Source organism: Trypanosoma cruzi, genomic scaffold (genome assembly GCF_000209065.1).
Source record: "Trypanosoma cruzi strain CL Brener 1047053516417 genomic scaffold, whole genome shotgun sequence".
In the NCBI taxonomy this organism is placed as follows: Eukaryota; Euglenozoa; class Kinetoplastea; order Trypanosomatida; family Trypanosomatidae; genus Trypanosoma; species Trypanosoma cruzi.
The window spans coordinates 49,511-65,712 of record NW_001849344.1 but is presented as its reverse complement, the minus strand read 5'-3'; the positions used below and the strand labels follow the sequence as shown (position 1 = coordinate 65,712).

General features: G+C 45.7%; 6 protein-coding genes across 6 annotated transcripts, besides 21 other annotated features; all 6 read left to right on the top strand.

Moving 5' to 3' along the window:
• Window positions 1-16,202: part of a sequence feature (heterozygous, non-Esmeraldo-like haplotype) that runs on past both edges of the window.
• Window positions 465-499: a sequence feature (AT_rich).
• Window positions 626-2,182, top strand: Tc00.1047053509717.100 (membrane-bound acid phosphatase 2, putative; the record flags this gene model as incomplete). Its single annotated transcript, XM_810477.1, has 1 exon — window positions 626-2,182. One exon carries the CDS (start codon window positions 626-628, stop codon window positions 2,180-2,182), a length of 1,557 nt encoding a protein of 518 aa, XP_815570.1.
• Window positions 2,197-2,254: a sequence feature (T-rich).
• Window positions 2,407-2,440: a microsatellite.
• Window positions 2,465-2,492: a sequence feature (AT_rich).
• Window positions 2,500-3,462, top strand: Tc00.1047053509717.90 (short chain 3-hydroxyacyl-coa dehydrogenase, putative; the record flags this gene model as incomplete). The annotated part of the gene is made up of 1 exon (XM_810476.1): window positions 2,500-3,462. One exon carries the CDS (start codon window positions 2,500-2,502, stop codon window positions 3,460-3,462), a length of 963 nt encoding a protein of 320 aa, XP_815569.1.
• On the top strand, window positions 3,974-4,990 carry Tc00.1047053509717.80 (glyceraldehyde 3-phosphate dehydrogenase, cytosolic, putative; the record flags this gene model as incomplete). The annotated part of the gene is made up of 1 exon (XM_810475.1): window positions 3,974-4,990. The coding sequence occupies one exon, from the start codon at window positions 3,974-3,976 to the stop codon at window positions 4,988-4,990; it is 1,017 nt and encodes a 338-aa protein (XP_815568.1).
• Window positions 5,593-5,612: a microsatellite.
• On the top strand, window positions 5,651-8,476 carry Tc00.1047053509717.70 (hypothetical protein, conserved; the record flags this gene model as incomplete). The annotated part of the gene is made up of 1 exon (XM_810474.1): window positions 5,651-8,476. One exon carries the CDS (start codon window positions 5,651-5,653, stop codon window positions 8,474-8,476), a length of 2,826 nt encoding a protein of 941 aa, XP_815567.1.
• Window positions 8,516-8,536: a sequence feature (AT_rich).
• Window positions 8,575-8,618: a microsatellite.
• Window positions 8,619-8,639: a microsatellite.
• Window positions 8,651-8,701: a sequence feature (T-rich).
• Window positions 8,817-8,872: a sequence feature (T-rich).
• Window positions 8,875-8,899: a sequence feature (AT_rich).
• Window positions 8,995-9,016: a microsatellite.
• Window positions 9,060-9,092: a microsatellite.
• Window positions 9,150-9,207: a sequence feature (AT_rich).
• Tc00.1047053509717.60 (mitochondrial ATP-dependent zinc metallopeptidase, putative) lies at window positions 9,212-11,185 on the top strand (the record flags this gene model as incomplete). Its single annotated transcript, XM_810473.1, has 1 exon — window positions 9,212-11,185. The coding sequence occupies one exon, from the start codon at window positions 9,212-9,214 to the stop codon at window positions 11,183-11,185; it is 1,974 nt and encodes a 657-aa protein (XP_815566.1).
• Window positions 11,189-11,248: a microsatellite.
• Window positions 11,335-11,356: a sequence feature (AT_rich).
• Window positions 11,396-11,445: a microsatellite.
• Window positions 11,564-11,593: a sequence feature (AT_rich).
• Window positions 11,643-11,676: a microsatellite.
• Window positions 11,732-11,780: a sequence feature (AT_rich).
• On the top strand, window positions 11,889-16,202 carry Tc00.1047053509717.50 (hypothetical protein, conserved; the record flags this gene model as incomplete). Its single annotated transcript, XM_810472.1, has 1 exon — window positions 11,889-16,202. One exon carries the CDS (start codon window positions 11,889-11,891, stop codon window positions 16,200-16,202), a length of 4,314 nt encoding a protein of 1,437 aa, XP_815565.1.

Below are 16,202 nucleotides of genomic sequence, written 5' to 3'. Positions count from 1 at the left end.
GACGATATATGCTTATAAGCGACAGCAGAAATGATGTGCATTTTGTTAAAAAAAGAGAAAAGGCACTGCATACAGCAGCACTTGATGCGAGGCTATGCCATCTCATGGTCTATGAATTGAGTGGCTATGAAAAGGAGGACTGTGAAACAAGCAATGGCGTTTAATCGGCATAACGGTCTGAAGATTATTAACACTTTCGTCTGTAAACTGTCCGGTGCCATAATGAGAAGAGGCCTGACTTCATCTGTAAACAACAAGATTGATAGAAAAAATTAGAAAGATGCATAACATTTGACAACTGCAGCAAAACAAAATTTTCATAATATACTTAATTAAAGGTCGCCCGCGGGTCCGAAGACCTTTTAAAGAACTCCAAGAATCAATATTGTTCAAAAATAAAAACATGGAAATCAACGCATTCTTTTGCGCGGAACCCTTTCCTCCTATATTGTCTTCTTTTAGCGTTATTATTATTTTTGTTATTATTAAAAGTTTTTTTGAAGAATTTATTACCAGATGGGTTTAAATAGGTGATAGTGCTGCTTTTTGAACTACCCCATTTTTTAATCATTTTCTTGATTTCTGTTTTCAATGAGAGCGTACTAGAATTTAACGATTAATACACATGTATTTTTTTTTATTAAAGGAGGGCCAAATGACAGCAGGAGGGGTGTACCTCCGAGCCCGGTATGTGGCGGTGTGGTTGGTTTTTTTGCTGTTGGTGCACGTTGGCAGTGGTAACGCCGCTGTGACGCTGCGCCTTGTGCAATTGGTACATCGCCATGGCTCACGGTCTGCCCTTGTGCATCACAATCAAACTCAAATATGTGGCGACGTTCCGTGTGGGCAACTAAACATTCACGGAAAAGACATGTTGATAAAAGTCGGGACTTTCCTGCGGGAACGGTACAACAGTGACCTCAATAATCCATTCTTCCCTTCCGAGAGCTACGATGTCGAAGTTTCATACACCCGCTCCACCGATGTGCCACGCACACTCCAGAGCGCCGTGGGTTTGTTGTACGGTCTTTTCCCTAACAGGAGTGCGGCTTTCCCTGTTATTCACACCGTTACTCGCGGTACCGACTGGCTCTTGGATGGCGGACTTTCTCCTTTCGCCACTGTTTTTTATTTGCTGGATGACGCCTGGAAACACGATGTGGGAAACAAGGAAGTTGACAAAATCATTGACTTCTCCACTCTGCAGGCCATTGCTAAGGAAGCGTTCAGTGAGGGGTACTGCTCGGATCCGGCAAACCGGTGGGATTGTGCGTACGTATTGTTTGACATTGGCGCTGCTTTGCAAGCTGATGGGCGGATAGGGAGTTTCAAATTATTGAAAGCAAATCTGGAACGGTTGCGATCCTTTTCTCGGTTCTATTACAGTTCTCAATATGCGTACAACAGCTCGGACGAGCAACACGTGAGGATGGGTAGCCAGGGCCAGAACCTGGCGCAACAGTTACTGGCGAACGCTGAGCTACACATGCAGGGCAAAGCCAAATACAAGCTTTACCATTACAGCGCCCACGACACAACCCTCATGCCGCTGGCAGCGACGCTTGGTGATATTGGACCTGAAAGTATGATGCCACCCTTTGCCCAGCTGTATGCATTCGAATTACTGTACGATGATTCCACCAACACTCACAGCATACGGGCGATGCGAGGCTCTCCTGAACAGACGCCGGATACGAAACACCGTTTCAGCTGGGATGGGTTTCAACTGAGATGCATGGACAGCAATGGCAATGTTTACAACGCCAGTCAAAATACCTGTCTCTACCAGGACTTTAAGCGTTTTGTGGATTCCACTAGGCCCACGGACCCCGCGGGGCTTTGCTACCTCAACGACCGCTACAAGGCGTTGTTGAAATGCCCGACGCGGGAAGGAAAGCCTCTTAACAAACACTGCATGGCCTACCGCAAGTTGTGTCCTGCGTGGTCTTGCGACTCTGACTTTACACTGGATCCGGTGACATTGCAGTGTGTGTGTACCGCAGCTTATTGCATGGAAAAGGGCGGGGAAAAAGGTGGGAAAGCCTTGGGCGCGAGTGGGATTGCCGGTGTTGCGATTGCAAGCTTTTTTGTTGGAGCAATTCTTGCTGCCTGCATCGCCGTGATAGCGCTCGGGTGGTATTTTCGCTGGGGAGCTTCGGATATATTGGTTCAGCCTGCCTAGATAATGCTTTTCTCAAAAAAAAAAAAAAAAAAAAACAGCAACAGCAAAAAAGAAAAAAAGAAAAAACAAAAAGGGGGCGAAAAAAGGATTTTTTTTTAGGCCTTATTTTTCTGCAGCACTGCTGGCGGAGATCCGATATCGCAAAAAAATATATGAGAAATACTTTCGCTAAGGCTTATGCTTCTATTTGATACAGCGGTGGGATTTTGTTATTGATTACGTGCATATATATATATATATATATATATGTATATATATTGGGTTCTTACGTAAATATGCGTGTATATATATTAAATTGAATATTTTTTTTGTGTGAAATGCGTGGTTGCTCCCGTTTTCTATTCAAGCTGGTTCATAAATTTATTGAGTTCCTACACCAAAACATGTTTCGCCATACCTCTCGAATGTTTTTTAATTCCGTGGCTGTGTGGGGCGGTGGTACGATGGGAAGTGGTATTGCCCAGGTTAATGCACAAGCTGGAATTCCTACCACCGTCGTTGAAGTATCGCAGGAGCGGTTGAGTGCCTCGCGCAAGTCCATCGAGAGTTCCTTGTCCCGTATTGGGAAGAAGCAATATCCTGGCGACGATCAAAAAATGAAGGCTTTTGTGGATGAAACCGTTTCGCGAATAACTTTTACGACAGACGAGCGATTGGCGGCATCCAATGCGAGTTTAATTGTGGAGGCCATATTGGAAGACATTGACGCGAAGAAGGTTCTTTGGAGGAAAGTTGATGGCATGGCCCCGAAAGAGTGCGTCTTTTGTACGAATACCTCCTCGCTCTCGGTGGGAGAGCAAGCAGCAGTCACAGGTCGACCAGATCGTTTTGCTGGTCTACACTTCTTCTCTCCCGTGCCAATGATGAAGCTGGTGGAGGTTGTGAAGGCAGCAAAGACTTCCCAATCGACTCTGGATCGGATTCTGGAGTACGCAAAAATGCTGAATAAGCAGCCGGTGATGGCGACGGACACGAAAGGGTTTATTGTCAACCGTTTGCTTATTCCATACGAATTGGAGGCCTGTCGGATTGTGGAAAGGGGCGATGCGACCGTTGAGGACGTCGATTTGGCGATGAAGCTTGGTTGTGGACATCCGATGGGGCCTTTTGTCTTGGCTGACAGTATCGGAATTGACGTACTCAAGTTGATCGCAGACGCATGGCATAAGGAGGAGCCAGAAAATCCATTGTTTAAACCTTCCAAGCTCATTGACGAGAAAGTTGCTCAAGGGAAACTCGGTCGTAAAACTGGAGAAGGCTTTTACAAATACAAGTTCTAGCGAGGCATCCGGAAAGAATGCAAGCAAATATATTTATTTTGTTGTTGTTTTTCAAAACAAAATTTTTTTTACGTGAGCAGGAGGAGAACGAATGGAAAAATAACTACTTCTTTTTTTCCCCTTCCGTTTTGCAATCGCGTTGGTTGGGTGAAGGTGGGGTATTCGAGGGTCAAGCGAAAGCCAATAACCCCCAGAACGAGAGGGCGCGACAATTTTTTGGTCAGTTCGAATTTCCTGGGGAAGTCCTCCTGTCATTCCCCTTTTTTTTTTCTCAACTTCCTCATGAGCCATTAAGGCCTTTCAAGGGAAGCGGTTGCGAAGGCAACGTGGCGGGAGCGCGGACCCGGGTAAAACCGCAGCTTTGCGCCGCGGGGTGCCATTGACACTTCGCCTTTTCCGTTACCGCGTTGTCTTTGCTGGCGCCTGGGTAGTTGCTTGTTAGCAGCCACAACATCGTAATCTAATCATCGGTATTCAACGCAAACGTTACCGGAGGGAAGGAAGAAAGAAAATGACTGAAGGGAAAAAATTGACCATCAAGATTGGCATCAATGGCTTTGGCCGCATCGGCCGAATGGTCTTCCGCGCCGCGCAACACCGCAACGACATTGAGATTGTTGGCATTAACGATCTGCTGGACGCGGATTACATGGCGTACATGCTGAAGTATGACTCCACGCACGGTCGCTACGGCGGCATGGTGGAGGTGCGGGAAGGTGCTCTTGTCGTCAACGGCAAGAAGATCCGCGTGACAAGTGAGCACGATCCCGCCAATCTCAAGTGGAATGAGGTCGGCGCGGTGGTCGTGGTCGAGTCGACAGGTCTCTTCCTCACCGATGAGACCGCCCGCAAGCACATTCAGGCCGGCGCAAAGAAGGTCGTCATGACAGGCCCGCCAAAGGACGACACGCCCATGTTTGTCATGGGTGTGAACAACACGATGTACAAGGGACAGGAAATCGTCTCCAACGCCTCGTGCACAACGAACTGCCTTGCGCCGCTTGCGAAGATTATTCATGAGAAATTTGGCATCGTTGAGGGTCTCATGACGACAGTGCATGCCACCACGGCAACACAAAAAACAGTGGGTGGTCCATCGCAGAAAGACTGGCGCGGAGGTCGCGGTGCGGCGCAGAACATCGTTCCGTCCGCCACCGGAGCAGCCAAGGCGGTTGGGAAAGTTATTCCCGCGCTGAACGGCAGGCTGACCGGCATGGCGTTCCGTGTGCCGACTCCAAACGTGTCTGTTGTCGACCTCACCGCGCGCCTGGAGAGGCCAGCGACATACGAGCAGATCTGCGCCGCCATCAAGGCAGCCTCTGAGGGGGAGCTGAAAGGCATTCTTGGCTACACGGAGGACGAGGTTGTTTCCACTGACATGAATGGCGTCGCGCTGACGTCCGTCTTTGACGTCAAGGCCGGTATTTCCCTCAACGATCACTTCGCGAAGCTCGCCCCATGGTACGACAACGAGACTGGGTACTCCCACAAAGTGCTGGACCTCGTTGCCTACATCTCAGCACACTGAAGCAGCGGCCGGAGGGAAAATTTCAAAAGGAAATAACAACGGGTTTGGCGGGGGTGCCAGGAAATGAATGCAAATAAGAAGGGAAAAAAATGTATATGCGAGCAATGAGAGTCATTTAAATGCAAAACGAGGGTTCAAAAACAAGGATCATACTTTGCGCTTTTTTTTTCCTGTTAATTGGGCGGTAGGTTTTGAAGAAGGTATTATTTATTTGAGTTGGGCGCGGGTTTAGGGTTTGCCTGTGGACTCACGCGCTGCCACATGTCGATCGTCAGGTGTTTCTTTAGGGTTGGGGTTATCTTGGGGGGTCGTCTGTTATTTCCACCTTTTTATTCTTTTTTTGTTTTGTTTTTTTGGCATAGAAGCCTACATCTTACACCCGTTGTCTTTTGGGGTAGTGTTCGTTGTCTCTTGAGTTTTGCTGCGATTCGTTCTTTTTCCCTGGTGATGTCATGTATGACAACCTCAGCGTGGTGCCAGGGTCAATGGCCCTGTATTTTCGGGTGAAGCCAGGAGCCAGAAATGTTTCTGCGACGGTGCACGTGGGCCACCGAATTTATTTGAATTAAAAAAATGAAGACTACTTTTAATGCATTAACTGCATTTTTATTTTTATTTTTATGATGTTATTTGTATTAAACAAGAATTAGATAAGGTGCGATGAATTCCGAAGAAATTTATCGTCCAACACCAAATGACGTAGTAAACGTGTTGCGACTTCTTCATGATAATGGTGTTAGTGTCCAAAATTCCAAGAAGGCTTATGCAGAACTGCAGCAATATCAGGCAAATCCGTCGTTCTGCATTTTGCTTTCCTACGTTTTTGGCGCAGAGGCTTGTCCTATTCAAGAACTGCAGTTAGGTGGATCGTGGATTCAGTACAGAAGACTTGCCGGAATTACTTTAAAGAACAATCTTGAGAAATCCAAGTACTCACTGGGCCTAGTAGCTGTGAAGGAAGCCGCTCGCTGTACTTTATCCGTGCTGGGTAATCCATCGGACGTTCGAATTGCTCGAGTGGCGGCTCAAATCATAGTTAAAATAACAGCACTTACTTCTTTTGGCTGGTGGCAGGAGTGTGGAATGGGTAATCTTTCACATTTACTTCTCAACGAGTTATTTGAGGCGGGAGATTTAAGGACGTTGTCTGCTCTTTATACTCTACAATATCTAATGGAAGATCTCCCAAAAGAAGTAGGTGCTGCCAGTAAAGACATTATCGAGCGAGTTGTGACGCTTGTATTGGATCAAAATACCAAAACAAATCTGCAAAAAGCCGCATTCCGAATGTGTTTTAATATTTATGAACAAGCAGAACAACTCGATTGGAATGTAGAAGGACTTTCCCCATTACAAACGGGCTTAACGGCTGCAAGTGGTACATTTGCTGGTGTATGTACGGCGCTTTTGGAGCAGGGCTGTGGGGGCGATATTCCTCTTTTGATTCAAGTATTGCGCTCGTGTGCAATAATGCTTGAATATCTTGATTATTTTACGCCGATGCCCGATGCGGAAATGACCAAGTTAATCGATTGGTGGATTCGTCGCACAATAGATCTAGTGTCTTCAAGAGTTGATGTGGGTGAATATAATCTTCAATTGAAGACTGCTGCTATGGATTTGTTAACGGCAGCTTTGAAATTATATGATCGAATGGGTGGTAATGGGCCTATTTCTTTTCTGATGGAACCAATACCCCTGATGCTACCAGATCTTGTACAGGCCTTGGTGACTTGTGTTCCAATGTCTATCGAAGAGATGAACGGTATTTTAGCAAATGATGACTATCGGTTGCGTGATGCAACTGCGGTTAATTATCATTTAAATGAGGCAAGCAAAGATATATCTGAAGATACATTTATGGATGATGATTGTGGAGCCGCCACACTGCGCGCATCAGCACTACGGTGTATTGACGCTCTTTGTGTTTTTTCAAGTAAGGAGACATTTCCACATCTAATTGAGCAGATTAAAATTTTGTGGGGTGCTGATCGACAACTCAAGGAAGCTTCAATCGTATTGTTTGGAACCATTGCAAATGGTTGTTATACTGAAATTGAGCTTACGGTTCCGGATATTATTCGACAATTGATTGATACCGTCATGTCATTGTCAGAAGATATCTTTGTGGTTAGTGTTGCTATCTGGTCATTATCACGAATATTAGAATGGGCTTTTATATGCGATGAAAAAATCCTGTCCGATATTGTGGCAGCGTTTGTTTCTAGAATGCAAAGCACCAGTAAACGTGTTCAACAAGCCGCGGTTTCTGCTTTAAATACGGCATTCGTAACGGGACACAACATGGGTGCAACGGCAAGGCTTGTTGAAACTTTTCCTTATTTGTCTGAGTCAATCATTGCATGTTTGCCTATATATTGCGATGGAAATTTGTCACTTCTTTGCGATTTGGCTTTGCATTTGATTGCTGTTGCAGAAGACTTGAATATGACCTCACGAATTGGAGCCGCATTTAAAAGTAATCGAATAGAGCGCATCAAATACTTTGAAACGTCCTACGTGGCTCTTTATATCAACGGGGTGCCCAACACGCATGTCGATAAGGATATCTTTTCCATTGATCGTTTTGTCGCCGGTTTTTTGACACGATTTCCAGATTCAGAAACTTCCTTGAAGATTCTCGGGGTATGGCATGCGGCGTTAAAGGATGCAGCCGAACGAGACATCCGAGAAGATGAGGATTTGTTGTGCAATATGATGCTTACTTGCTGCAACTTTTTAGGTGTCACTTCCACTGCCGCACTCACTGAATGGTCACGTCAAACACAGGGGTCTTTAGCGAGTTTAGGATTTCAATTTCTTGTTACTTTACCCAAACAAACGGTGAAATCAGCAGCTGTCACATTACTCCATCGGTTACTTAAGTTTATTGAGAAATCCGCCTATCCGAATGGCATAGGCGAGAAGCTGCTTGTTGCGCTGACTTCCTCCATTCGTGCAATTGATGATTCTTACGATAAGTTAGACTTGGTGCGTTTGATCACACTGATGGTTGAAATGTATTTTTCTGAATTTCCGCAAATTGCTTCTGTAGCATTTGCGGCTGCTGTAGATGCACTTCGGAGCGACGCTTATAATGATTCTCGTTGGCTTTTCTCACAAATGGCATACGATATATGTCACACCCTTGATGCTGTGCCGGGACTTTTGGTTCAATCACGTCCTGATGAGATTTCACGGATTATGGCACAGGCAGAAAACACATGCGATAAATCATCAGCAACAATATCTCTAATGAATGCTCTGTTGTCAGCGGAGGATATTGCCTCCGCCATATTTCCAGATGTTATGCGGCTTATTTACAGTTGGCAACAGGCAGCATGTAACTTTCCTGGTACTCGAGAAAAAATTAGCTCCATGCTTCTTTTCTATAGCAGTAAACACGGTGAGCAGCTGAGAGAACATCTGAGCGCCTTGCATCCGAACCTTCGTGAGATGATACTGTCAACGTACAGCATAAGTTAACAACATCCACTGAAACCTGGGATCTGGTGGGAAAAACGGAATTTTTTTTTTTTTTTTTTTGTCACGGTGGAGCCCATTTCTCGCTCCCTCTACTCTGTTACTAATATTACTACTACTACTACTACTACTACTATTATTATTATTGTTGTTGTTGTTGTTGTTGGGAACTAAGTCAAAAAAGAAAAAGGAAATGAAAAGAAAAAACGAGGAAAATAAAAAAAAAAAGGGTTAGGGGGCACGAAGAGCATTTTGGATTTGAGGAATGTGAAGTAAACTCCCTTTTTTTTTTTTTGGAGGGGAGGGGGGGTGGGAGGGGGGAGCCCACGACATATGACCCTCGAAAAGAAAAGAAAAGAAAAGAAAAAAAAGATAATAAATAAAAAAACAAAAAAAAAATGTATATTTTTTTATTTTTATTTTTTTCTGTTTGTTTTGGAGATACTCGCTGTTGTTCAAAAATAAAGAATGATGTGACATTTATTCTACGTTTTTTTTTTTATTTATTCCACCTTGTTTTATTATTTATTTATTTATTTATTTGTAGTTTTTATTAGAGGCCCAAGTATTTATTAGTTGGGGTCAAATTATTATTATTATTGTTATTATTATTATTATTTGTATTTTATTTATTTGTTTATTTTTGGTGTGGGTTGGAATAAAACAAACACAGAAGTAAATAAATATATATTTGTATATATTTATTTATTAAAAGGGAAAAAAAAAAAAAAAAAGAAAATGCGGCGATATTATGGAAAATTTGAGAGCGTCTTGCGGCAGCAGACATTAGCACTGCGTTTTAAATTATCTCCTGGCGAGAGACTCACGACGGTTATTATTCCGCATTCAATTTCTATTCAACGACGCAGTTATCACGACTACTCGAGACAGACCGCATACCCGCCACCGCCTTCCCCTTCTTCCATGCAGCAGCCGCCAGTCCCGCCATATGTATACCAGGGAGGTCCACCGGTCCCACCAATATTCAATAATCAGCGGGTGAACCCAACAGGATTTTTGGGCGCAGCAGTACCGGAATTGGGAACCAAAGAACGGCCGATATTTGTTCTCTCGGCTCCTCAACAGGCATCGTGGGCAACGCGACTGTGGCTGTTGCTACTTCTTGGAATAGGGTTTAGTTGCATATTGAATCTTCTTGATGAATTAAGTACCCGAATTCAGGAAAATAATTCATCCGTGAGGGCTTCTGCTATTTCACGAGGGGCAATTACAGGCATGTTCGGGTCTGCCGATGTGAAACCTGTGGACCTAAATGATCTTGATGTCACATTTGACTCGATTCGTGGCTGTGATGAGGCAAAAAAGGAGCTTGAAGATATTGTTGAGTTTCTCAAGGACCCAGAACGATTTTACTATTTGGGAGGGCGACTTCCAAAGGGTGCATTGCTGGTCGGTCCCCCTGGATGCGGCAAGACGATGCTCGCTAAGGCCATTGCAAAGGAGGCTGGTGTGAACTTCTTCTACGCCACAGGGAGCGAATTTGACGAAATGTATGTAGGCGTCGGCTCACGTCGTGTCCGGGAATTATTTGCAGCTGCAAAAGCAAACTCCCCTGCCCTAATCTTCATTGATGAAATTGATGCCTTAGGCGGTAAACGATCGAGAACAGATCACGCCTATTCCCGTATGACACTAAATCAACTTTTGGCTGAGATGGATGGATTCAGTTCGAAGGAGTCAATTATTGTTCTGGCAGCCACGAATACTCCGGATGCCTTGGACAAGGCTCTGACTCGTCCTGGACGTTTTGATACAACAATTTCTGTCGATCCACCGGATATGAAAGGTCGTGAAGAAGTATTAGAGGTATATTTAAACAAGGTGAAGGCGGATGCTTCTGTTAAAGCTCAAGAAATCGCTCGTGGAACAACCGGTTTTACTGGTGCAGAGCTGAGCAATTTGGTTAATATTGCAGCAATTCGAGCCGCGGTTCTTCATAAAACTGCCATAACTGTAGAGGATGTTGAGTACGCCAAAGATCGTGTGATGATGGGTGCGGAGAGTAAGAAGATCATTCCTGAAGAAGAACGACGGGTGACGGCGTACCATGAAGGGGGCCATGCTTTAGCGGCAATTCTTCTAGAGAAGGAAGGTGCAGATCCTGTGCACAAGGCAACAATTGTTCCTCGAGGCAACGGTATCATGGGACTTGTACAACAATTGCCTGAAAAGGACAAGTACAGCCAACGAAAAAAGCAGTGTTTGGCGCGACTTAAAGTTTGCCTTGCAGGGCGCGTGGGTGAAGAGATCTTGCTTGGGGTAGATGACGTGACCACTGGTGCCAGCTCGGATTTCCATCAGGCGACGCAGATGGCGCGGAATATGGTAAGGCGCTTTGGATTTAGTGAAGATCTCGGCTTTGTTGACTATGAGTCTTCAGACACGCCAGAGGGTGCGTACATGTCGGAAGAAACAAAAAGGAAAATAGAAAAGGAGGTCGCTTCCCTCCTAAAAGACTCATATAAGGAGGTTAAAGAAATACTCCTTGTGCACCGGAAGGAATTGGACTCTGTCGCTCAACATCTCCTGCAGCACGAGACCCTCTCGGGTGAAGAAATGAAACGAATTTTGAAGGGTGAGGTGTTGCCGGCAAGGCCTACAAAAGAAAATCTTCAGGCTTCATCTACGCAGAAGCCACCCAAGGGCTCGGACGGGATGAAAGGGAGGCGTCGCCCCGTGCCGATTTCTTAATGGGAGGGAGAAAGAGAGAGACAGAGTGAGACAGAGTGAGAGAAAGAGACAGAGAGAGGGAGAAGAAAAAAAAGGAGTAATGCATCATTTTTTAAAAATATTCATTATGTTTTATATCTACATCTATATATATAAACCCATTGTTCTTCTTATTATTATTATTATATTTATGAAAGAAGAGGGAGGATGCTGGATTTGGGGATCCCTTTGATACATCTATATATACATTCTATATATACATTATATATATATATATATATTTTATAACAAAAAGGTCAGACCTGTTGGTTCTCATAGTAATGAGGGTATTGCCAGGCTAGGAGGAGTGCGGAGAAGGAAAATATGTGTGTAACAAGGAATGAAACGCGAATGGAAGGGAAAAAAAAGAAAAATTTTTTTTTTTTTTTTGATGGGAGGTATGATTGGAATACGGACGATTCCTTTTGGGATATGCATATATTATTATTATTATTATTATTATTATTATTATTTTTGCCGAAGCGCTGAATTCGGGACATCAAATTTTTTCCCTTAACCCCTGCATAGATATAAATTAATTTCTTCTTATTATTATTTTTTAATTATTTCATTTTTTCCATTTTTAATCCTCTTCCTTTTTTTACTTCTGAATATCTGCTCTTATTGATTCATCAGGGAAAGGAGCAAAGTAGGATAAAAAATTGGATTTACAGGAAATTGACGTATGCGTCGCGTTCACTCTCAGCTATCGATTTCGAGCCTTGCTGGAGGGCCCCTGAGCTCGGCCTCGTGTAGATGTCCCCCAATAGCGGCATGTTGTGGCACTCAGGCCCGACACTGCATGGGCCCATCCCGTGAAAAACAGCGCAGTCGTCCCAACGCGGACCCTGGCACTGGGAACCAGATGTCGTTGATAGAACCACCGGACCTAACACAGCATATCCAATTCGGTATGAACAACTTGGAGCATGTCATGGTTCCAGAGGTTCCAGAGGAACGTCGCAATCGCACAGACGTTGAAAAGGAGCATGAGATGCGAAGCCGTTTTGGAGAATATGGTCCTGGTGAGCGACTGACGAAAAGCTCACAGCAGATGCGTCGTGATATGTTGCAGGAACAACAGGATGTGGATGGACTTCCTTGGGAAGTGCGATGGCGAAAGGGACTGATACCAACTGCGGAGGAAATGATCCAGGAAGTTCGTGATCGATTTGACCTGTACATTCAGGATCCAATTGAGCGGGAACAGGAATGGTATTTGCACTGGAAAGATCGATCCTTCAAGATTCAAAAGGATCGTATGATTTGGCCTCAAGGATACACGGACTATCTTGACCATTACGATGAACACGGTAGACGTCGAGTTCTTCCATCCGATCAGCGGTGGTCCGATACATCCTGGAAGCATTTGGCGGACACAAAGTACAAGGATCGCATGTGGCTCATAGAGGGGGAGGAACGGAAAGCGGTACATGAAAGCCTCCGTGAGGATCGGACACTTATGGAGGAGGAGGAGCAGCGTCAGCTGGAGATGGGCAATGTCTACAACGGGATTGTCTCCGGCGTGGTGGATCTTGATCCTGAGCAGACATATCAGGCCCTCTCAGGCACAGCGGACCCGCTGGAGGTGGCACGAACAAAAATGAAGATACAGGCGTATGGTGCCAAGCAAGCGCTCCAGGACGGGAGAAAACCGGGCACTTTGGAGGTCGACCCTATTTCTGGATTCCCAAAGGCCGATATGGAGCCTCTTCCCACCGGTATTACCGTGGAACAGGGTGCTTCGATCGCTGCAGAGGCAAACATCCGGAATGAAATGCTGGAGCAAACCGCTGATATGGCGAGGCAGGCTGGCCATGATGCCGTTCCCGTTCTTATGAAGACGCATCACAATACATCCAAGCAGCATGGCGACCGTCCAGTACTTCGTTCATTAGTCGAAAAAAAAATTGAGGAGACAAAACGTCTTCAAAAAACGCATGGTGCCTGCAAATTGGAGACTATGGAAAACGTATTGCATAATATTGAGAGCAAGATTGTCCCAACACTAGATGCTCAGGATAAGGGGGCGTTGCCTGAAGAAGATTTGTTGGCTGCTTCCAAGGCAAACTCCACATCTCAATATGGAGTATTAGAGAGTGAAACGAAAAAGGAGGTACCTTCAGGTTTTATTCATGTGACGAAGCGTCCACAGGATGCAGAGCCTAATATTCCAGTAGAGCTCTACAACACCCCAAAGGAATATGAAACAGAAACCATACCGGAGTGGTACCGTGAAACGCTTGTGGAGACAGAACCGCTCATTCAAGCATATGACTTGACACATGATCCGTTAGAAACACGGGAAGCAGTGAAGGTGGAGTATTATCAACCTCCCAAACTCATCGAAGAGACCCGCATTACAAATGATGAGGCCATTGGTGGCATTTCGGCCTTTGATGAGATGAAAATGCACAAATTACAATCTTTACCAGAGTTGGTGGAGGGATACAAGCCTCTTCCGCTCTTTCGGGAGCTGCGAAAGGGTGATCAGAAGGAGGGAGAGACTGGGCTGACGAAAGGTGCCACTGAAAAGAAAAAGTCTGAGAAATTACGCAAGGAACGGCAAGAGCGATTGAAGAAGGCAAAGGTACAATACGACCCCGATATCCTCCTTCCTTCTCTGCCTTGGGAAACAGACTCTATCACGGATCCGTATCGTGGTGTGGCTGCCGAAGACGCCGTCGACTTCAACAAACCGGACATGGAAAAGACATGGCGAGCATACCGTGACACCTTTCGGCAGAGCATAACCGAATTTGGAAATCTCACACAAGTGACAACCGAAGAAAAGTGCGAGCAAATGTTGATGGACACAATGGATCGCTTTCGTCGTGGGGATGTCGGGGAGCATCCAACGATCCCAGAGGAACACGAGGCCATCTTCCGGATGATATTCGAGGCGCATACAAAGCACTTTCTTGCAGACTTCTACAAATTCAAGGGGAATCGAGTGACAGAGGCCAAGACGACCAAAGCGGAGGCGGACGAGATTTTGCGCCGGGCATCTGCAAAGTGCAAATTGCTTGGGCCGAGTTTTATGAATTTCATTCAGGAGATGACTTCTCTTGAACTTGACTCGGTCCGCAAGAATCCTGCGCAACGCTATGTTATCATGATCCGAGACCGAAAGTACGAGTCACTGGGAAAGCCGTTTATGAATTGGATCACCAACGAACTGGGTGAATTTATTCTCACCGAATTTAAAAGCGTGGAACAACTGGAAACGAACCTGGAGTTTTTAAGGAAACATGTCAATGACGCCAAGTTCAAATGCCCCATGCGTGTCGAGGGGGTGACGAATTCCGCGCGCGATGCCGCCGTTGAAGCATTTTTCCAATGGTGTCGGGGGGCACTTTGCTTCTATGCGGGTAAACAGCTCCATCAGATGTACATTGAATTTGCCGATACTCGATTCCGTACACGGGCGGAGGATTTGTTTGAGGACTCTATTGAATGTTTTTCCAATTATGCCAAGGCAGCGAACGGCGTTGTGCAAATCCCCATTCCCGACTCCGACCCTCCGTATGAATACGATGAGAAGGAATTCCTGGATGGTGAACACGCTGTATACGCCGAGATCAGCGGACAGTTGGACAAGGCGGAGGGGCTATGGCACTCTGGAACATCAAAACGGTGGTATCCTGTAACGGATGAGACAGAATACATGTGGTACAACGAACGGCGCGGCCGTTTGACTCTCGCGATGGATATATCGGATCGCTGTCTGGAGAATGTCAATAAAAAAACCCATCCTTCCATTCATCCATTTCCGGAGCGCGCCCGCCCTTTTTTGGAAGGGGCTCCACTAACTCAAGAAACAGCAGAGCACCTTTGGATGCGTCATATGGGAGACTTGTATAATGAACATAGTGAATTTATGTTTAGGCAAGGCCGTTTTCAGACTGGCCGTTCCTATCGCGAGAAATGTCTGAATTTTTATCATTTGGCCATCCGAACAGCACGCGAGAGACTACCTTCATCATGGAAGGCACCTTTATTAACAGAGGCAAAGTATCTGATGCGGGTCTATGAGCCTGGGTGCGATGTCGAAAGACATTTGCGGGAAGTAGAGGTGGTGGTGGACAAACTCTTTGCGGCCAAGGAGCCCAGGCATTGGTTGGAACCTTTTTCGGATCTTCCCTACCGAATTGCTTTGGTTCACGCCAATCTTGCCGCTTTCGGTGAGTGCATTACAAATCGAGTGAATGCGCGCCTCAAGAACAGGCCTTCAAATGAACTACTTCTTAGGGGCATGGAGAAACGTGCGCATGGCGGGGCATATTTACCCGAGTTGGAGGAGTACTTTTCTGTTGCAAACGAAGTTGCCGAGGAGGTGTTTCGTAAGAAAGTGTTGCGTTGGCGGTCGCAGGAGCATGAAGGCTCAGATCCGTATCTCTTCTGGACGCATCTCTACTTTGCCTTCCGCGTTCAACCCAAAAATGCGGATGAGGTACGCAAGATGTGGGATATGTATGAACCGGCTTATTTGTATATCTACACACAAGGTGCACTTGCCTCTCGCAATCGTGGACAGAAGTTAATTAACGATGCTCTGCGACGTATGTGCCAAATTCTTCTCTCAGGAGACGAGTCAGAGAAGAAAATACTTCTGCGTGAGTTGACGAACGTACGGGAAAAGTTGGCCCACCTTATTGATAGGCGTGAACTGGATCGCACTATTTACGCGCTACAGGCTCATTTGGCGGATCCGACGCATTCAACATTTACTTATGGCTCATCATTGTTGTACCGTGACGCTGTGAGACATGAGCGGATTGCAAATAATCCCAATCTACGCTCAGATATCGCTGCCAAGGAATACGCTGAGCTGCAAAAGCGCAGGGAGTCTCTTCGGGCGCATGAAACCACACTTAGTCCCCAACAGGCAGCAAAGTTACAAGAGCGACAGAGCTCAGCCTCTTCCATGAATGAGGAAGCGCTCGGGTCTCAGCCGGATCTCTCTACTAGGGAGATTTTTGAAGCAGAGGGGAGGTGA